Source organism: Silurus aristotelis, assembly GCF_946808225.1.
Source record: "Silurus aristotelis genome assembly, chromosome: 13".
NCBI classification, from domain to species: Eukaryota; Metazoa; Chordata; class Actinopteri; order Siluriformes; family Siluridae; genus Silurus; species Silurus aristotelis.
This window is the reverse complement of record NC_139586.1, coordinates 12,891,744-12,913,795: the sequence shown is the minus strand read 5'-3', so window position 1 is coordinate 12,913,795 and position 22,052 is coordinate 12,891,744. Positions and strand designations below refer to the sequence as shown.

At 37.5% G+C, this 22,052-nt stretch overlaps 1 protein-coding gene across 1 annotated transcript in view; it reads right to left on the bottom strand.

Moving 5' to 3' along the window:
• Positions 1–264: 264 nt before the first annotated feature.
• The window catches only part of ap1g1 (adaptor related protein complex 1 subunit gamma 1), a 23,636-nt gene continuing 1,848 nt past the window's right edge, over positions 265–22,052 (bottom strand). The window contains exons 2-23 of the mRNA XM_083558490.1: positions 12,731–12,934; positions 12,515–12,639; positions 12,268–12,409; positions 12,095–12,191; positions 11,120–11,196; positions 10,071–10,166; positions 9,640–9,720; positions 9,451–9,549; positions 9,317–9,372; positions 9,074–9,187; positions 8,836–8,976; positions 8,303–8,357; positions 7,474–7,596; positions 7,303–7,392; positions 6,648–6,772; positions 6,460–6,564; positions 6,218–6,356; positions 5,202–5,325; positions 5,012–5,113; positions 4,769–4,929; positions 4,579–4,677; positions 265–4,061 (exon numbers count right to left, since the gene is read on the bottom strand). Of these exons, the coding sequence (XP_083414616.1) occupies positions 3,960–4,061; positions 4,579–4,677; positions 4,769–4,929; positions 5,012–5,113; positions 5,202–5,325; positions 6,218–6,356; positions 6,460–6,564; positions 6,648–6,772; positions 7,303–7,392; positions 7,474–7,596; positions 8,303–8,357; positions 8,836–8,976; positions 9,074–9,187; positions 9,317–9,372; positions 9,451–9,549; positions 9,640–9,720; positions 10,071–10,166; positions 11,120–11,196; positions 12,095–12,191; positions 12,268–12,409; positions 12,515–12,639; positions 12,731–12,931 (2,454 nt within the window). The 5' untranslated portion in view covers positions 12,932–12,934 and the 3' untranslated portion in view covers positions 265–3,959. The remainder of the gene's footprint in view (positions 4,062–4,578; positions 4,678–4,768; positions 4,930–5,011; positions 5,114–5,201; positions 5,326–6,217; positions 6,357–6,459; positions 6,565–6,647; positions 6,773–7,302; positions 7,393–7,473; positions 7,597–8,302; positions 8,358–8,835; positions 8,977–9,073; positions 9,188–9,316; positions 9,373–9,450; positions 9,550–9,639; positions 9,721–10,070; positions 10,167–11,119; positions 11,197–12,094; positions 12,192–12,267; positions 12,410–12,514; positions 12,640–12,730; positions 12,935–22,052) is intronic.

The window sequence follows — 22,052 nt, the reverse complement described above, 5'->3', positions numbered from 1 at the left end:
TGTGGTAAAGTTGGTTCCAATTAGCCAATTAGGGGTGGAGTGCTAGCTCATTGTTCAACTTTCCAGAAATGTAATGTTTCAGAATAAACATCATTCTTCATCCAGCTGTAAACATCGCCTCACTTACTATCAGGAATATTGTATTATTATTACTACTATTATCACGACTAATAAACTACAAATGATAAAAACTGTCCAAATATTAATTGGTTATTAATAAAACCAAGTCTACTATAACAAAAATAATAAACAGTGACACCAATGTTTATTTAAGCATTTTTATTTTTATTTTTTTATTTCTCTTAGTCATTTTCTCCAACCCAAAGACAATTATACACAGCATAAGTCTAAAATATCCCATGTAGTAGATTACAAGTTTTTTTTTTCATTCATCAATAATTATTTTCAGTCCAGCACTCACTCATTCATTCACTCACTCCTTGAAGACACAGGACACTGATTCAAATCAGCATGTCAAACTTAGTGATGAAGGGAAACAAAAAGAAAAAGCCAACACGTATGATGAACACCCAGCAACTCCATCATCCTTCTCCTACACACACACACACACACACACTGTGGGCGATGCAGCGGGTGCAACAACGAGCGTAAAAAGGAGCCCCAGAGATCAAAGTCCAAAAACAATGACAACGTATGGAGGACAGAATCATCCATTATATGCGTGACATTCAAGACTTTCAATGATGGTAAACGATGCCCCGAGCGTTTGAATTCCGTTACACGTTTTTCCAAAGAATGTACACGTGATTGATAGATGTAGGGAAGAATTTAAGAATCGCATCTTCTCTTGCATCGACAAGTTCTCCGTTTCTTTCTCTCTTTTTTTTTTACAGAAAGAGTAAAAATGACAAATATTTACAGTCAGGGTTCTCACATGCAGTCGAAAAAAATCGTTGCAGCAAAAAAGAAAATATTAAAGAGAGGAGAAAATGTGCAGGAAGGTAGGCAACTCAGTCTCAGATGCTCCTCTTCAACACACTTTTGAGATGAGTGAATAGAACAAACTTAAAAAGCAGCAATAAGGCCTGATTTTATTCCTCCTTGCCTTCATCCTCTCTCCTTTCATCCTCCTTGCCTTCATCCTTTGAGTCATACACCAAATCCAATAAATGGATGGAGACAAATATGTAAGACAGAGTAACAGCTCTGATCAGATCAGCCGCCACTTGGCGACATACGTTTCGTAGTATGTCCATTTAGAAACCTGTGTGTGGTGGTAAGTTCTCGCTAACATGGCGATCTGTGTGCATCTTTCACCGAGGTTAAATCATGTAATGATTATAATTAAAGAAATTTCTGGAGAAAATATCTTCCCGTGTCATCTGAAAGTGATGGCGAGGCCAAAAGTGACTGGAAGAGGTTTCGTTATTAGAAAGTGATGTGTGAGGAGAGTAAGGGTGGCAATGCAGCACATGCATCATGCCCCTTCATCATTTCGCAAAACCCTATTTCAGTAGTGCATCAACCCACCGACACTCTGACCACTATCTACGTGATTAGCAAAAAAAAAAAAAAAAAAAAAAAAAAAAAGGCAAAAAAAAAAAAATCTAAAGAAAAAGCAGTTTGATTTTTTTTTTTTTTTTTACACTTGTATACATGTACAGGCCCCGCACTAATCTTCACAGGTCTTCAAATTGGAATTTATTAGATTTTTTTTGCCCCCAGTCATCTTTTACAGTTATATACAATATACAGGCAGCAGATAATACATTTTTTCTGAATAAACAATTAAACAGGGAAGTGATTAATCTAGACCGACTACTGTTTAGATTAGAAAAGGGTCAATATGTTTAAAAAGAAAAGCAATAGGTGAAAAGGATAGATGCATCTTAAAAGCCCTCAATATGTACAGAAAAAAAGCCCCAAGACAAAAAAAGAAAGAAAAAAAATCAAGTAACAGAATGCAGACTTTTTTTTTTTTGTCACCATATACATAAGTTACAGCTCTGATTTGGTCACCAAACAAAAAAAAAAAAAATTGTAAAAATCTATCTGGTCACTGTGTGTAAGCGAAGACTGAAAGGTGTTTGTAAGGACGGGTTTGTTTTCTTTTCCCACCTCAAAGATGCTTTGATATACTATTTTGATGCAACCCCCCCTAAAAAAAAACAAAACAAAAAAAAAAAACCAAACGAGGTATTTCAGTTACTGCTTCCAAAATTCATCTGAAAATGAGGAAAAACAGGGGAAAGTTCACACCTCAACACGCAGAACTACACACCTACATTACATCCTGGGTCCGATCTATAGAAAGCAGCCAATCAATCGTTTCAGCTTTAACCATTATGGCAAAAAGGCACAACGCTTTAAAGTCAGGCGACAGGGTTTTATTGTACCCCCTACTTCAAAACCACCTCAAAAAAAAAAAAAAAAAAAAAAAAAAACACGAGTTCAGTGCATATAACTACATTCATGATGGACCAGTGTATTTTTGTTAACTCGTCTCCAAATTGCACTGACGTTTAACACCGACTTTTGGACAAGGACATCAGAAGTCGAGCAAAAAACTTAAGAGTCGTGTCGAACTTCGACTTTGCCAAAAAAACAAGAACTATCTAATGTGAAGCTGTGAAAGAACTTATCTTTTCAATCCTACGTTCACACTAACAGACAAAATGTCTCATATTTTTCACTTGTGGGCATGGCCTGGTTTTTTTTTGTTGTTTTTTTTTTTTTTTTTTTAGAAGAAGAAATGGAAGTAGTTATAAAAACATCTAAAGCTGAACACAACTAAAAATCTGTGTTTTTTGTAATTAATTTAAATGCTTGGCTCCATACTGGCCTCACTGTCAGATTAGATTAGCAATGCTAGCTATTTGTACTAACTACGTACACTTGCCCGAGGATCCAATGATTTAGGCTACTTCCTTCAAGCTTTATATTCCTTTTAACACGTCTACGCTCATTTAAGGAGCAGTCATATGTGACAGGACATGATAAAATATGATGCATGCTGTTTTTGCACATTAAACTGTAAAGTTGTGAAGGAACGCTGGACCAGGTCAGATTGTTCCAAGAAACAATTTGAGCCAATTGTTTGAGTTAGCCACAATGAGGTCATTCCTAATTTGCATAGAACTCATGGATGAAATCGCTGCTTTGCGTCATGCATGCATACACACAAATGCTTCATTACGAGTTAGTGTGAACGCGGGGCAAATACAACTACCTTCCCTTCCACCATCTCGCACTCAAATCTATCGCTTTAATTATATCCATACATTTTATATTATAGTGAATTGTGAAGCATTTACAGAAAACTTTAAATCTGCACCAGAATTCTGCCAAAGAGTGTAGAACGGATTGTGTGCTACTTAAAGGTAAAGCTGACTAATCAAATGCTCATGTCACCAGCTTTACTGTCCTTTATGAAAATGCCTCCATTGTAGAAACTGACTCTGAAATGCCAGTGCAAATCAATTCAACTGGACTTTTGTTAAACTTTCAAATAAAATTGAAAGCTATTAACATTAAAATCATCAAAATCAAACTCATTACAATGAGTGCTTCTCCAGCGTGATCGAGTGGCATATTTCATGTACACACAGAAAGAGGATCGGAGCCTGCTTAGGGTTTGTGTGTTTGTGGGTGTGTGACAGTACTTGTGCATGAGTCAGTAACAGAAGTGATACTAATTTCGAAGCAAAAAGACAGAAAACAACAGATAAAAACACAACAAAAAGGGACAGGGTTTATCATTGTCATCATAATTATGATTTCAGACCATCTTGTATGTTCGTGTGCGTGAATGTGTTGGGAAGATTCCTATTTCCCTTGCAACCCCAGGGCAGCGATGTGCAGTTATGTCACAGGGGGCCAGTCAGGGATGAGGAAGGGCACGCCATCGCTCACAGTTCCCTTGCTTGATTTCTGTGCATCAGTGTATGTGTGTATGTTTGTGTGTGTGGTGGGTGTTACTGATCGAGTGAAATGCACGATCATTGCCAGGATTGAGGGGGAAAGTTGTTGACCTCAGCCATGTCTTGAACGGGAGAGCCTTTGTAGCTGTACGTCAGCTTGATGCGCATTCGCAGCGGTTGCTGTAAAAGTAAGAGTGAAAGTCAAGTGTGTTCACAGACAAGTGCATCTTTGTGTTGTGCACCTTATAAGTCTTGCACAATTCTATTAACCAACAAAAATTAATTATATATATAAACCACACTGGTTTGATTGGTGTGATTATATCAAGGCCTTGCTAAATGGGCAGATGCAAAAAAATTTGAGATATTATCTGAAACATATCAATGCATGTCCAGTTTCAGCTACAAAACATGTAAACAGACCAAAACATCCAAATTCCAAAATTACATAAATAGCGACATTTGACATAACGATTTATGCACCGATAGATACGTTTTTGTTTACCAGGAACCCAAAGTAGATTTAAAAAAGAAAGGCAAACTAATTGAGTGAATTAACTCCGACCAGAGAATCTTATTAACCAGGTATAATACTTATGCTCTTAAAAAAAAAAAAAAGCTGTATAGATATTCAATTGGGTAAATAAGGCAATAGATAAATCACAAAATCTACTTAAGTCTTCAATAGAGATCTTACCTTCTGTGGGTTAAGAACCCTGATGACTTGTGTGACGCTTCCCTGGTTAAGTGCTGGGATTATGTTACTGCTGGGAGAGAGGAGCTGCAGCTGGAAGGTCTAACAGGGAAAAAAAAAAAAAAAAGATTATGAATAAAAAAAATACATCCAAGAAAGATCAGCGTAGAAAAAGAGCGTTGAGAAAGCAGACCTTTGGTACTGCAGCCTGGAACACGAAGTCGGCCATGTCTGACTCAGTAGAGTTGGAGGCGTGGATGGTGATGACTGAAATGTTAGGGTTCGGGTTGGACCTCTCAAAGGTGAACTCTATTTTCAAGCCGTTCTTGTTGTACGCGATCATTGGAGGAATAGCTGTTTAAAAGGGGGAGAATGTTAAGTTTTGCCAATTTAAAAGAATCGTTGTAGGAATGCATGGACGTTACAGCAAGCTCACCTGCTACTGTGTCGTTAAAGAGCGGCTGTGAGGAGAGACCGTCCAGAAGGAACGGGGCCTGGGATATGGGCACAGAAGGGGCAGGAGCAGGGGTTGGACCACCTATGAAGTGAGGAGAAGCTTTTTTTATGTGATTATAAAACAAGAAATAAAGGAGAAGTACATACATTTAAAAATAATGATGACATACCAGAAAGAGAGAGATCCCCAAGCAGGTCGAGCAGCTCTCCGCCAGCTGAGGCTGGTTTGGTGGGCAGAGTTGTTTGGATTACGGGGATGTCGTTACCTCCAAGCAAGTCCAACAAATCATTTGCCTACAAATCATCAAAATAAATGTTAAAAATCATACCCAAACACTTATAATAAATACAGGGATCAATTAATTAAAGCCAAATGGTTGGGGGACAATACAATATTACAAATTGTTTTCCCAATTAACAGTTTGTTTGTTTTTTTTTTATAAAACAGAGGCACATGCTGAATCTTCCATCTTCAAGAGGTTGCCATTGCTACTTTTCTGATCAAACAGCTAATCATATTAGATAATAGTGTAGTTTATAAAATTGACAACTATAATAACCAATTCTCCTTATATGGAAATTCATAACTCAATACAATTATTTGTATAATCTTTTAATCTATTTATAAATAAATTATTTAGTAACCAGGGCCCACTGTGTGTGTGAAATATAAATGTAAAACACACAAATCGATCAGGTATAAAATTATGACCGGTGAGTGAACACTGATTATCTCTTCATCAAGGCACCTGTTAGTGGGTGGAATATATTAGGCAGGATTTGAGCAAATTTGACAAGGGCCAAATTCTGATGGCTAGACAACTGGGTCAGAGCATTTCCAAAACTGCAGCTCTTGTGGGGTGATTCTTGTCTGCAGTGGTCCGAGTCTATCAAAAGTGGCCCAACAAAGGAAAGGTGCTAAACCGGTGACAGAGTAATGAGTGGCCAAGGCTTATTGATTCATGTGGGGAGTGAAAGGCTGGCCCGTGTGGTCCGATCCAACAGACAAGCTTCTGTAGCTCAAAATGCTATAGAGGTTAATGCTGTTAACTGCTCTACAGGTCAGGACTGGCAGCAAAAGGGGGACCAACACAATATTAGGTAGGTGGTCATAATGTTATGCCTAATATATATCTCAACCCCATACTGATGAACAAACCTTAATCAACAGTATTGGCGGTCTTACCTGATTTGTCTGAGCAATGGTCGGTGGGTGTTTCAAATCCAGTGCAGAAGGTTCAGTCTCACCATTGGTCTGTACAATCTCAGTGGGGCCGTTAGTGGCCGCTTTCTCCATAATGGGCATTCGCTCTAATAAGGCCGGCCTTGAAAAATGGAAGAGACTCAGATGTGGTGCAAAATGGATAACCAAATCTCTCATCAAAAATTACCTGTAGCCTATGAATGCGTGTATCGCTGAGCTCTTACCTCATGTGATCGTATTTCTTAAAAAGTGCATTGTACTCCACAGCTCTCTGTTGTAACTCCACATCTATGCTGCTCCCATATATAGACACCACTTTCTTTATCCGACTAGAGGAGGGAAAGAATTAAATATTGAGATAAAAAACAGACCACGTTTCAAACTAACAATAGTCACTTAAACATTTGCTCACTTCACACCACTGAAACGAGTGGACAGCTTCATAATGGCAGTCAGTGAGTAACCTCGAGTCACAGGGGCAGACAAGTTGGAGACAAGAAGACCTTCCAAAACATCCAAGACCTCATCCTCTGTAACCTGTGTGGAAAGCAATACAACGCAAACATGGTACACATGAGAAAAGCAAAATGTGTTTGGGTTAAAATTTCTGTATCATTTATGCACTTGAAGTCCACAAAGTTTTTTTTTGGAGAGAAGAAAAAAATTAATTCAAATTCATTAGAGCAAAGTGTCAGGAAAGCAAAAATACTACAAATAATACAAATTCATTTAAAAATGACAGCACACAAAATAAGTAGGTAATATTTAATTCTTCTTTAAAAAACATTTTTAAAAGACTCTTATGAGGTTAGGGGCACAATTTAAATAACTTAGACATTTGGAAACACTTTTCAGAATGCAAGACAGTGTAATCATTTTTTTAATTATTTGTATGGAATTAATGGGGAACAAACTCTTCAGGAACAAACTAACACTTTAAACCCAGACTTGAATGGACAATTACACTCGCTCAAATTCCTGGAGCCGAAAAGCTGTGGATTCGACTGCAAATTCAGTTCTTAGTGCATCTGACAGGTGGAGTCTAAATGAAGTGGTCTAATATTTACTTGAATGGGCTCCTCCTCCTCACACTGGCCTGACACCAATAGGTCCCCATACTCTCCTATGCACCAGGATGCCACCTGTACCAGCGGTTGCTGTAGAAATATAAAAATAAATATATTCAATTTGCAAACAACATGGAGGAATAATGTTATCCGAAGGGGGAGGGGAATCACCTGAGAGATGTCATCCAGCAGGGCTTTGTAGAGTCTCTGCACAGTGTAAGCATGCATCTCTACACTGTTGGTTATGAGCTGAATAAGATTTGGGACCGAGTCGTCTCGAACGTAACTCCCCGCCTGAAACATTGCCATACACAATCACATTTAAAAAAGAAAACTATGCAATCATGTAGGCAGTATGCAACCCTGTGTTTAGAGCCATCTGCTGTATGTAAGATGAACTGCAAATTCAATGAGAATATGGCCAAGATCTCCAAATTAACCCTCATTCTATTTAGAACAGTAAAAAGTTTGTCACCTAGACAAGTATCCACAGGCTTTTAAAAACTGGACAAATGCACCTTTAATTCAGCCAATGTTCATGCTAGTGAAGTACAAGTATCTTGTGACCATTACAAGTGGGAGTGCATTTGGCAGATTAGCAAAGCACACTTACGAGAGGCAATAATCTTAAATCTCATCTACTTCTCTGAAAAGCTTTGGTTTTCTTCCAACCATCTCTATACACACCTTTAACAAAATGTCATATATGCAGGTGCATTATTTTTCTTTGATTACATACAAATATGCACGACACTGACGTACATGCCCCTGTGCTTAGTAACAATTCATAGAAACAAAACCGTATTACAACAAGCCGGTTTATTTAAACCTGATGAAAGCCATTATACAAAAACCACTCACACTCAATCAAATTCAAACATATAGCTTTGTTGCTTGCTTGTGTAAATACACCCTTAGAAATGTCCTCTTTGAGCCCCTGTACCTGGGTACATCTACCTTTTTCTGACCACCTACAACACCAAACAAGAAAGCAATTTACCGTTGTTAACACCCTCATTATGGTGTCTATGTGCCATCTTTTGGAAGGTGCATACCTGGAGGATAAAAAAATGTAAATATAAACAAATTAATAACAATTTAGCATAATTCTGGAGAAATAAAAAAAAAAAAAAAAGAGGGTAATTTTTTGTTCTAGTTACACTTCTATAAAGTTGGAGGTCATGCTGTCAGAAATGAATGTGTCAACAGAGTCACGCTCTGACGATGGATCACTCATTTTATCATCACACAGCATTTACACGTTTTAATGATTTCAAACAAATATATTGGTTTAAAATGCATATTCATTCGTGCTCATTTACAAAATAGCACCTATTTAAGAGACGTGAAAACACTTAAAATAAAGATCAGTATGTACACCAAGTGGAAAGCTTAATGAGTTGATAGTGGGTGCCAATATTTTTGCAATCATTTATAGTGCTCTTCGTAATGCTTAACAGTACAGCCATGTATTTAAATCAACTGTCCCAACACAAAAAAATGTTTCCAGAGCTGTGTCAAAGCAAACCTTACTTCTCAGCAGCCAAGAAAACCCCCGACGCGCAGTCGGCTTTAAACTCCGGGTCACAGGAGTCCAGAAAATACAGCAGCTCCTTCATCATCCCACGGATGTTATTTCCATTGACCAGGGCAAAACTTAGCTCCATTGCACGTCTGTGGAGGACAAAGACAGTGAGAGAGTGTTCAGAACTCAGAGTTGTGCAGAGTTGGAACGAGGAGGGAAAGGAGCAGGGATTCATTACAGACGTACCTTTTAATGGAGACATCCAGGTCTTTCAGACAGTCCACAATGGTACTCCGATGCCTTTGAACCGCATTGTGGTCAGTCTGTACTGTTTTCAGTAAAGACGTCAGTGCCACATATCTAATGTGGGCATAGAATATAATGTCAAACCATTGTAATAAGTAATAAAGTATATATGCTTTAAAATTAATAAATAAAGCTGAGTGTCTTAATGAATTCCTAATTGTTCTGCATAAAAATTAAACAGACCTGATGTTTTTGTCATTGTTCAGAAGAAAACGTCCAAGGATATTAATAGCTAAAACCTACAGTAGAAAAAAGTGATTAGGCATGCACTCAAATCAAATCGGTTAACAAAAAACATTTTTTTCTACTCGACTCACCCTTAATCCACTTTCTGATTTGATGTCCATAATGGTCAGAACAGTTTCGTACAAGATTGCATTGCCTACATTTTTACTCGTCTCTGTGTTTGTTGCAACCTTAAAAAATAAATAAGTAAATGAGTCAAATAATGTTTAAAAATGCTCACAACGTGGAATGTTAAAACTAGATCTACAGAAATCTTTTACCTGTGCAAGAATGTCATTCATAGCTTCACTCGAGTCATCATCACCCTTTCCCAGGATTCTCAGGAGCCTCAATATTCGAACCTGAGACAAATGATCAAAACACATGAATTGTAAAAAAAAGTTTATGCAAAAATAAACCATATTTAATGTAAGATGCCACGTGAAAAAGTTTATTTACACAATAAATAAACAGTATATTAAATGACAGAAAATAATTAATAAAAACATGAACTAGTGATTAACATTTCTGTCTTTTTTTTATTGTAAAAAAACAAAACAAAAACAAGCTCATGGTGGATTCTTTTCCTAGCTGGTATATTTGCCCTTTAAATCCACACAAAAATCCCCATTTTTTTTATGCATCTAAAAACAGTTGAAACTCATGTATGTCATCACAATCAGTAACAATAGAATAGAAAAGAGGAGTTTACCTGCAGGAAGGGATCGCTGATACCAGACACGTCGTGCTCAGGAGAGTATCCAGACATGATCAGGTTCTTTAGGATTCTCACCAGTTGAGGAACCAGCTAAAAAAGTAAAATAAAATCCAGCAGAAAAATAAGCCACTAAAATGAGTAATATTAAATTACAATTTCTAAAATAAATCATACATAATGACAGTTTAAAAAAAAAAAAAAAAGGAGGGGAAGGAGGATAACCATAAACACAATGAAGGTGAAAATCATCTTAAAAAAAAAATCAGATTATTTTTCTTCAGCGGATTCGATTTGAATCAAATGGATGTGTTGGTCATGATTATAACTCACCTGGTCAGGATGATTTGCATAATTAGCGGTGGATTTTAATTTAATTCTGTTAGTTTTTATTTATAAATTAATTTCTTTTTTTTTTTTTAGTCTGAGCTCCGGAGGTCACAAGCGGATCATTAATTGATTAATTAATTATTATAAGTGGTGGAACACAGGACCACGAATTATACACAGCTCTGTGATGACATTCAAAACCAAATCATAAATAATGGGGGGGAAAAAAAACACGAGGATAACATTTAACCAAAACAATAAAATAAAAGTGCACTACATCTACAGTGAGCACAGTGAAGCGAGTCTTTAAGAGCATGCACCAGCTATGAAACCAGAACGTCCTCTTACCTTTTCATTCTAACACAATGCAGGAATTGTAACGAAGACAAATGACAGAAAAATATGAAGTAGATGTTAGGGCGGGGAACTGGTAGATAGGTTTAAAATTTAGAGAAGAGCTAAAAAAAAATAAAATGTTACGATCATGATTAATGAGAGGTGGGTCAAGCCGGAGAGGCAGAGGAGCAGTAAAAGAGAGAGAGAGAAAGCACTCTAAAGGAAGCAGTGCTCTGAAGGGAATACCAATGCAGAAAATTCAAGAGCGTCTACGAAGGACTAGTCACAAGTAAAAATAAATAAATAAAATAGTCAACTTTTTCATAAAAATTCTTTGTGATTTCTTAAGACATAAGCCAAGTAGAATAAAGACCTTATACCTTTCTGAAGTGAGTGAGCATGTCGGGACTTCGTTCACACATTTCAGTAAGTAAAACGACAGACGTGTGGAGAACCCCTTAAATTGAAAGGAAAAAATACATTCAGATTTACAACAAATAAAATATGGGTTTTCTTGCTCACTTAAAACTCACTTTTATCTAACCCTGGGACAAAATTATTCTTACATTTATTTTTTTTGTTCAACCTATATAAAATTAATACATCTACAAGTAAATAAAGAGCACCAGGGACACACCACTCATTCAATGCACCCTTTTTGGAGGACTAGCACTTCACACGTTAATGTAGTCAATGATAAATGTAATCTGTCGAGTACACGGTTTGTTGCTTGAGGCTATATAAGAGCAATAGCAGGGTTTTTTTTCCTTGCATAAACAACCTGCAGATAATGTAGATTAAGGTATTACCTTAGGGGAAATTATTATTATTTTAATCGGAAAATTTATTTAGACACGTTGTAAGTAGATCATTGAGATGGAGCTTTTTGAAAACTTAGACTTAAGAGCTGTGATAAGTTAAAAAGAATTAAAATGCTTTATCCACCTACTTTACTAGGAAAAGAGAGAAATCATATCAAAGGGAAAGATTCAGACAATGTATTTCCACGAACAACATAACCGGTTAAGACACGACATTTATTATAAAACAACTGTAATGTCTGGCTCCCTGCATTATAAACACAATAACGTCTTTATGGTTTGTAAACACAATAAAAAGACTATACAGAATTGCATGCATGTATGCAATTTTGCTTTCAAACTACACCATGCTAACAAGTATTTAAACACAAGAACCATCTTAAATATATTTCTGATAAGTTCTGATAATCATAGTAATACAATATTATAAAAGGATGCATGGTGATGCAAGTTGATTTTAACCCAATATCCTAGGGAAAGGAAGCCTTAAATAAATAAAGAAAGCCTAAATACAAATGACAAACTCTCTCTCACCATGATTCTTCTCACTCAGCAGGTTTTTTGTCGCTGGCAGAAACATCTCCATCAGCTCTGGAACCTTCCGAATGACGTGAACTGCACACAGTGCTGCCTGCGTGGAGAAAAACTTCTTATTTCCTCAACAAACCACAATCCAAGTAGTCTGTGTTATGCAATTAAAAAATTACCTTTTTCCTCAAATAGGAATTTGACGTTTTGAGAAGCTTTTCCACTTCCCCGGCCAGATCGCGACACATTTCTGACGACCCCATGCAGCCGAGGGTGCACAAGGCCAGCCCCTGGACGTACTGTGTACTGTGATTTAGATCACTGCAACACACAGATAAACAGGCACAGAGAGATTTAGAAATGCTAGCAGAACAGAGCAGCATGAACACAGACGTACTCTACATTCATTTCCTGTACGTCACTTACTTCTTAATGCAGTTTGTCATCAGTAAATGGACGTCCTGCCTCTCGTCCAACAGCAGCATGGCCCCCAGGTACCCTATTCTCTTGTCAGTGAACTTCTGTGACGCGATCAGCTTCAAACATTCCAGCTACAAAAATGCACCCCCATGTTGTGAGCACATACAGTGTTTGGGTCATAAAATATAACAATTAATGGCGTGAATTAATGTTCGTATTCACCTGCCCGAAATGTGCCGGATAACCCAACATGTGCATGTACAGCAGCTTTGCCACATTTCTACAGCGGTAAGTGTTATCTTCTTCTCTGAACGATGATCGGATAGCTGCACATTCTTTCTGGATCATCTCACGCTCCTCGGCCTGGGTCCGAGCAGTCCGGATGGTCCGGATCAGCTCCCGAAGTCTGATCGGAGCTGGCATCCTCTGCAATTAAAACAACCTTTATGAATAGTGGAACATTAAGCCCATTCAGAGACTACAGCTGCAAACAAAGTCAACAAAAAGCCCAAAACAATATGTTGAGTGGATTTCATCCAAGTCATGTGTCAGTAGTCACAAAATGCAACTCCATTTAACCAGGTTTTTTCAATCCTGTCCTACTGCCCCTGTGTAATATTCTGCATCTGGGGAACTGTTGCAGTACAGGATCAGATGGCATAATTTAACATTGGCATGTGAAGTAACATCCGTTTGCTGCCCATATTCACAGCAGGTCTTTAGAGATTGTTTCAGCATGTAAAATTTCTTTAAACATAAGAACGAAATGTTGTAATGTCACAAGAAAGAATCCCTGCTGATGTTCAGCACAAAGAACATTTAGTTTATGAATTTTTATAAACAGCATAGTTACAGCTAAAAACTAAAGTGTTTATTTAAAGTGTGCATGTTTGTATAATTTATTAAATTATAGAGTTAAAGACAGCATCCAGCTTCTGGTGAAACAAATACAGCTTTCAGCCAGGAAAACTAGAAACGAACAATACAGTTAAAAATTGTTAAAACGTTAAAGATTAAAGGAAGTGTATCCAGGAAACTGAGGAGGTATTGCACAAGAGATGAGTGTGATCTGCAAACGAGAGAACGGACAAGAGGCATGGGTGTTTTCCAATAGAACCTCAAGATGCATTAAAAATTAATTATTAATATCCCAGAGAGCATACTTATAGGAATATCAACAATTGTTGATAAAGGAAACGTGTTTTTATTTTTCTTTAACCACATAAGAGCAATAATGAACGATGCGTCTTTATGTGAAATTCCACGCCTTCCTCACAAGTCTTCTGAGGCGAGTGCTAAGGTTTCAGTGCGCTGAAGTGTGGCGATTAAAAATTAAAGGAGCACATGTATGTACTAAGATTACACTCTACTCTCAGCTGGTAGGCTGGGTAACACAAGTGACCTGCTTTTACTGCTGAAACTCCTGCACAAACACGAGAATGCTTTACCATCGGACACAGGACTGCAGACTGAACTCAGTCTGTACCTGAATCCCAGTTCAGCACAGCACTGAAAACAAAAATCTCAGAGCTCCACACGAAGCTCACACTCTAAAAACAGATAAACAAGGGATGCTATATTGTAGGTTTTCTAAACAACCTCAAAGAAAACAAGATGGGAATCAGCATGTGTCCACATTATACAACTGCAAAAGAAGCAGAAATGTGCAAGACAAATGCGCTGACTCAGAGGAAATGACTCGATGTGCCAGTTTCTTGCGAATGTGACACGTGTCAAGTTATTTGGCTCCAACTTCGGTTTCACGAGCTGTCTCTAAATCATCAAATCGCTGTTTATTCAACTCAAGAATACTTTATACTCATTTTATGCACACCCATCTGGGTCAGGTCAAGAATCAGAACAAACAAAGTGTTTGGACAAACCCTTGTATAACGGACGCCTCAGACGAACACTGAAAAAAACTAATCATTGGCGGTATAAGCATGAGAGAGAAATTGTGATCAAAGATGGTTTACAGAATTTTACAGCACATGTACGCTGACCGACTTCAATGAACGGTTTGAGGTGCAGAACAAAGTACGGGCAAGGAAGACCAACCCCTCCTCCCAACAGCCAGGTGCTTTGTCTATCCACGGCTGAAGTGAGGAAAACCCTATGCAGCGTTAACCCACTGGCGTCTGCTGGACCAGACAAAATTCCTGGAAGAGCTCATGGAATGTGCAGAACAACTAGCTAGTCTTTACTGACATCTTCAACATCTCCCCGAGCAGTGCTGTTGTTCCTAAGTGCCACAAGACAACGACTCACACCCATTGTGATGAAATGCTTCGAGAGGCTCGTCGTGAGACACATTTAGACCCAACCATTACCCTCACTGGACACGATGCAGTTTTTGTATGATCCAAACCTTTCCACGGACAATGCCATTGCCACAAATGTCCATCTTGCCCTCAACCACCTAGACAATAAGGACATATACATAATGTTGTTCATAGCCTTCAGTTCAGCATTCAACATGATCATCCCTCAGCACCTAAATGAGAAGCTGAGTTTACCTCTCTCTGCAACCGGATCCTGGACTTCCTGACTGGGAGACCTCAGTCAGTCTGAATCGGGAACAGCTCCAGCACCACCACACTGAGCACTGGGGCCCCTCAGGGCTGCATGCTTGGCCCAGTGCTGTTTACTCTGCTGACTCACAACCGTGTAGCAATGCATAGCTCGAACCACATCAAGTTCGCAGATGACACGACTGTGGTGGGTCTCATCAGCATACAGAGAGGAGGTGCAACAGTTAACAGCCTGGTGTAGAGCCAACAACCTGTCTCTGAATGTTGACAAAACTAAAAAGAGGTGGTTGTTGACTTTAGGGGGCACAAAGCGGCCATTCCCCACTGAACATCAATGGATCCTCCATGGAGATAGTCAGGAGCACTTCAACAACTTCACCTGGTCACTCAACACCAACTTCACCAAAAGAAAGAAAATGACAATAAAAGCTTCTTTACCTCTATTAAAATAAATTTTATTTACTGATGACAATCTGGTGGACATTTTGACATGTTCCACATTCCACCTTGAAGAAGCCGTGGGTGCTATTTTTGCCCCCTAGTCTGAAATTTTTAATTCCAAGTGACTCACAGTCACCATGGATCATAATCCCACAATCTTTCAATAAATTGCGATTCAAGTCAATATCCATCCTCAATCATCCATGATTTGACACACCCCTACACTGTTCTGATCAGGCACACCATAGGAAGTTGAAAGGTCAATTATTGTAGTCAGTCATATAAAAGCTAAGGTTCTTTATTTACCAGCTACTGCTTTTTTTAAATGACAAAGATGGTTTCGTATTTAAGGCTAACTTAGAGCATTTACGACGGGCATAAAAGGCATTTAGGCAAAAAATCTAATGTGCTTTGAGACCTTTACTACCTAAAAACTCTGGGTGAGAAAGATGCACATTAATCAAGTTGATTACACCAATGAATTGAGGATAAGGTACCAAAAAACACCACTGAAATTTATTCCCATCCTACAAGCTTTTTTTTTCGGCTTGTCAAATATAAGCGCTGCTCTTTCAGCAAGCACACAGAACCTAATTAAGCTGCTACAGTCAGAGATAGAAACTACTGTAATTACTTGCTGAACAAAGACATTTTCAGGATCTCTAAGCAAAAACAGCTGAAAAGAGCTTCACTAAATGGACGCCATAAAAGCAAACTCGCTTTGGTGCAAAGTGCTCATACGTCAAAACACTTTTACTTTGCAGGAAAAAAATGTGACAGGAGTAGCAAATTCTGCTAGATTGTCTAGTGTGATGCTTTATTCCCCAGCTGTCTGACATCACAGGGAAAGAACCAGAACCAATGTTTATTACAGCTATCCTGTGATGATAGGAGGAAGCGCATTAACGCTGCGATGCTGGAGGAGGACACCGAGGGAGCTGAAATGAGATGGCATGAAGCTGGGGTCATCAACTGTTTTAATGAAGTGTTGAATCATCTGGAATCATGAATCATCTCGGCTTCTGCAGCTGATCTGATGTTGCCTACTGTGGCTTCCCTGATCAACACTGCTAACCATTTCGTTATAAAATGATTATTGGCCAACAGTGTAATGATGGGGGAAGGGGGGAGAAAAAAATAAAAAAATAAAAATAAATCGATGGCACTAGTCACTCAATTACTATTTATTTAATTATAGTTTTACTCAATTTTACTGACATTTTGCTCTTAATTTAGTATTGGGCGGCAGTCAGGTTTTATTTACCAATCTGAAAACCTGAAGTCTAACAAATGCTTCATTTCAAGCAAAGGAATCCATCCAACCACATCTATTTTCTCTAAAAAGCAGCTCATTCAACAATGTGGCCTGCCCTCTCCCACAAACACACTCACAGACTCGCATATTTGTCTAATAACTAAATAAAAAGAGATGGGGGAAATAAGCAAAAAGAGGGCCATTCCTTCACAAAACCAAGAACAATTGCCCTGAGAATGGCGGCTTCGGGATTCAAGCTAACAATCTCAGGATGAACACTTCTGTCCCACGAGTCAAAGGCCCAAAAAACACCCCCCCCTAAATGCACGTTCTGTGATCATTTAGTCAGGGCTGTTAAATCCAGTAATTTTACAGTAGAACTGTTGCCATCAATTATTTTAGTTATCGAGTATTCTAATGATTATTCCATTGATTAATCTAGTAATCGGATAATTACTTTTTCTTTATAAGAGAACGATACTAAATATACAAGAGAAAATAAAACAAGTAATTTGTTTCCTTTTTAGCAAAATTAACATTTATATTGTTGAAATTGCACACAAGAACATCTCTGGACTTCTAGTAGTTCCTAGAATAGCAAGGTCTACTAAAGGTGGTAGCGCATTTAGCTCCGAAACTTTGTAATAGTCTTCAGTGTTCGGGGCTCAGACACAAACACACCCAGTTTAAGTGCATTTTAAAGACATATCTTTTTTAGCAAATCCTACACATCGCATATCATAACCTTGTGCTCCAGTACATCTGATCACATGCACATTATAAACTTGTGCTTGTTAATATTATGAACAGCAGCTACGCCAATTCCTCTCTAATGCTTCTCTTTCTCTACCCATCTCAAGGTTGCACCAGCTCCAGCTGTGTCCCACCTCATGAAGATTATAGACCTTTAAAGAAGTAAATTCCGAGCCCGCAACCACCCCAAACCATCTAGAGGCGTAACAGCATCAGTTCGATTCCACTTCATGTACAGTTTGGACATTGGGCCTCTTTGAGTGTTTAAAGGCTCTGGCATGGAGAATCTGGTGTTGGATCTTTGATCTCAAATGTTGAGCTATTTTATGAGTTGCTCAGTAGCTCCTTGTTCCATAACCTCAAATGATTGTATCAGACTGTAGACATTACTCACAATCTTACATTCCAGTGCTCATTTTAGTTTTCACTCTCCAGTGTTCTGTATTGTTTTTTTGTTTTTTTTTTAAGATTTATAGTCACACTCGTGATATCACTTACATGAGGATGGCTTGCCTTTTTGAGTCTGGTTCCTCTCAAGGTTTCTTGCTCATAACATGAGTGAGTGAGGTTTTTTCCTTGGCACAGTCACCATGGCTGCTCATCAGGGATAAACACGCACCGTTCACCTTAACTCTAATTCTGCAAAGCTGCTTTAAGACAATGCCTGATGTAAAAAGCGCTATAGAAATAAACTTGACCTGTGAAAACTAAACCAATTTAATTGCCATATTAGATCAAAATGCAAATACAAATAAAGGAAAGAAAATCATGAATAAAAATATATAAATACATTTAAAATTAAAGAACACCATACAGTGTCTTTTCCTTTTTTTAATGTCTCCTCGCCCCTCGCTGTGCCACCTTTTTTTATTCTGCAGCTTCTTCTATGTTTACCTGTCCTGCGCTACAGAGTTTAGCAGGTAGGTGACAGTAATAATGGTCCGTGAGGGAACACACTGCTCAGTGTGTAGTTAAAATAGTCTAAATGAACAATCGATAATTTGCCTTGATGCTTTTTTTTTGTATTCTAATTACTTGTTGCTAGAGGTATTGTTTCAGCACTGTTTTACAGATTTAACTTTATAAATTGTAGCCTAATTTATTTTTAGGGTGATGTCTAGCTGAAATCGACTTTCTGTTGATTAGTGTAACAAACGTGTAACTCAGCAGTATCATTAGTACAGACAGAGATTAAAGTTTTTCCTCAAATGAAGTAATCATGTGTGATTTATTTATTGTGTTATGTTAACTTTAATTTTTTTAAAAGAAAAAAAAAAAAAAAAAAAAAGAAAAGTTAATAGTTCTGAAATAAAATGCTACAAATAAATGTTTTTGGTTTCTTTGAATGGAATTATTTTATTTTTTTCTATCCCGAGCGATATGTAAAAACGGTTAACACTTTTTACGGCGTGAACACCTGATCATACACGTGACTCAGCAGAAATCTAAATAAGTCAAAGTAAATGTATTAATCATTTTCGATACATAGTGCAAATGGCAAACATTTTTTATAAAGCACATCTACCACGAACATCTGACTAAAAGAATTCAGGTTACTGATTAAGTGCATTCCTAAAAGGTTTTCTTTATACATCACACTACTACAGAGAGAGTGAGAAAGAGAGCAAGAGACAGAGACAGACAGTATATCTACTTTCTGAGCTAAATGTGAGCTTTAGTTTACTACCAGGACAATATTTTAAGCCAGTTAGTCCTCAAGTGTCTAATTCTAGCTGTCTTTATAAAGTTCATTAAAAAGAAAAATGGTTGCGGCGCTTAATTTTTATTTATTTATTAATTTTTTTTAAACATCGTTAACAAATCAGAGTAATGCCACCATATGTGCACTTTTATAAGAACTTGCAACTACGCCCGAAAAAATTAATAAATACAAATAACATATATATATATAAACAGTATGATTAAGAGCAGCAATTGATTTGAAGGTCAAATTAATTGTGCTTTCTCCTGCCCTTGAAGTCATTTTACAATTCTAACCTTTTTCTCACAACCTTCAAACCACACACAGGGTCAGAAATATACAAGGGACAAAATCACCTTCTGACTGACTTTCATACAAACAATGAATCACACATCACACACCTCTATCGTTCACCTGAGCTTCTTTCCTCCCTTATGCTTCTGAAGGATTAAAGGCCCTGGACACAGGATGGATGATCCTAGCAACTGGATGACAACAGGCAAAAAAAAAAAAAACACCCCACAACAAATGAATCCCGAAAGGGATCCTGGAAACGTGCACCAGAGAGTGCGATAAAGAAATCAAAGGAGAAAAGAACCAAAAAAGACGTGAAAGAATTAAAGGTAAAAAGGGTGCACCACAAATTCCTGTTGACAAGCCTTGCTTCTTAAACACCTTTTTGAAACATGTTAATAATTACAGGTGTGTTGGGCATGAAAAGATGTTTAGACTCATTGAATCAATCAAAACAAGTGATAGCTGCATTCAGGTGGTGGGGAAGCAAAACCTTTGTTTTTGAAGAAAAAAGAAAAGTAGTAACGCTGTTTTTTTGGGTTTGTTTACGCTCGCATTTTCTCCTGATAGTCTGTCGATCACCATAAAGCTCCCACCCACCTCTAGCAGCTCTACACTAAAGCTACAGTATGTCTGACTTTGTTTTATTAAACATTAACTCTAGTGTTTAACTGAATTCAGTGGAAATACTCAAACCACAATTTGCTGTTCTTTCATCTTAAGTTCTTCCAGAATTGTGTAAACTTGTATGTCTATGTTATACATCAGCTCTGATGTAGAAATCAGGAACTGCAGGCATTAAAAAAAAAGGGTCCAAACACAGAGTGACAAGCAGGAAGTGAGGCCAAACAGAAAATGAAGGGGTCTAAAATTATACTCCGAAAGTAAAGTGTTGGTTGATTTTGCGTGATAAACAGGTAACACGTGTGGTGTTAAGTTTGCAAATGGTGATTCCTTTAACTTGGGAAATCTGCATCCTTACAATGTAGAAAAATTGCTTCACTAGATATCCAACTAGACAATGAGTTGGAGGTGTTTGTGCAAGTATGACAATTACATCATTACTATTTAGGCATAGTACTCTGCACTTTATGTTCACCTATTACACTGTTTGGCACACAGTCCTTAATCTGTTGACTTGTATGACAGGAACAAGCACGATGATTGACGTTATTACTAAATTATGCCACGCAGTTTACATTGACGACACTCATCTAACTTGATTTTTTAGGAATAATTTTAGGAATTTCACTGGTGTTCCTTTCCTTCATTAAACAGAGGATACTTCCTCCCCCATCCTTATAGCATAGCAACACGAGAGAGGTAATTCATCAAAAATGTGTCGCTCCACATTAAAGAAAAAGTTTGTTCACGCAGTTTTTTTTATTCACTTCGAGCAAGCAACAGGAGAGTTGACATTTCAAAGTGGGTTTGATGTAACAAAGAACTTTGTGCTCAAGAAGTGGAAAAAATTAAATTAAAAAATTTTAATAGAAAGAAAAATGTAGGCCCATATTCGCCTGGCGGCAGCATGCAAATATTCGCTACACTGCATTTAAGCAGCAGTGAAGATTGGCTTTTACAACTCAAACAAGATCCTGGATTGCATCTTACACAGACTCAAAAGAAGTAATTTCCTATAAATCATTCCTCCATTTTAAAACTTTAGAGTTCAGAAGTACCGCTGCACAATAACGACAGCTTAAAAAGGTAAGAATGCTGAATTTTTGCAAACTTGAAAGATTATGCTAAAAAAAATAATAATAATAATAATAAAATCACAGAAATGTTGCCTTAAAAGCATCTTGCTACGTTTAAAGGTTCTCCAGCAAACAGCGTATCGATATCGTGCCTGAGTGCCACTCACATGGATCTACTTGGGGTTGAAATTCAAATAAAAAGTGTGTTGTGACTGAGTGATTGCTTCAGCCTGGAAAGGTGCAAGTATGTTCTTAAATTAAATGTGCGACAATAAATAAAATGCTTAGTGACAAAAAGGAGCAAATTTTTATGGGTAGCTATAAGTGGCAATACTTTAATCCTACTTTCACTTACAGAAGAGTGCAAACATAACTATACAAACATTTTTCTTGGCCTAATTAGAGGTCATGTCTTACATGTCTTGTAAAAGCCATGATGTAAAGTGGGTCAAATTAATATCAGAATCATTGAATTGAGGTATGCAATCATAAAATTGCCTCATAACAGTTTTTAAAAAATCATAATCACCATCATTCCCAAAATCCAAACAGGGGTATTGCAATTATTCAGCAACCAATGACCCATCACATACAATTTCCAACATACAATCTTTTAGCTCCCTCGTTCCCCATGACTAATCAATGATCACCTGCTTGCCAGTTCCCAAAAATAAATCATTAATCATCACTGTTTGGTCCACCCATGCGCTATTTTTGTTTCTGTTCTACATTTCGTAACTACTAGCTATCAACTCATTTTTTCTTAAAAAAAAAAAATAAAATAAAAATAAAATTTTGTGTCATAACCAAAGAGAAATTCCTAACAGAATTTGAGCTAAAAAATTATTTAAATATTCTGGGTTTGCTT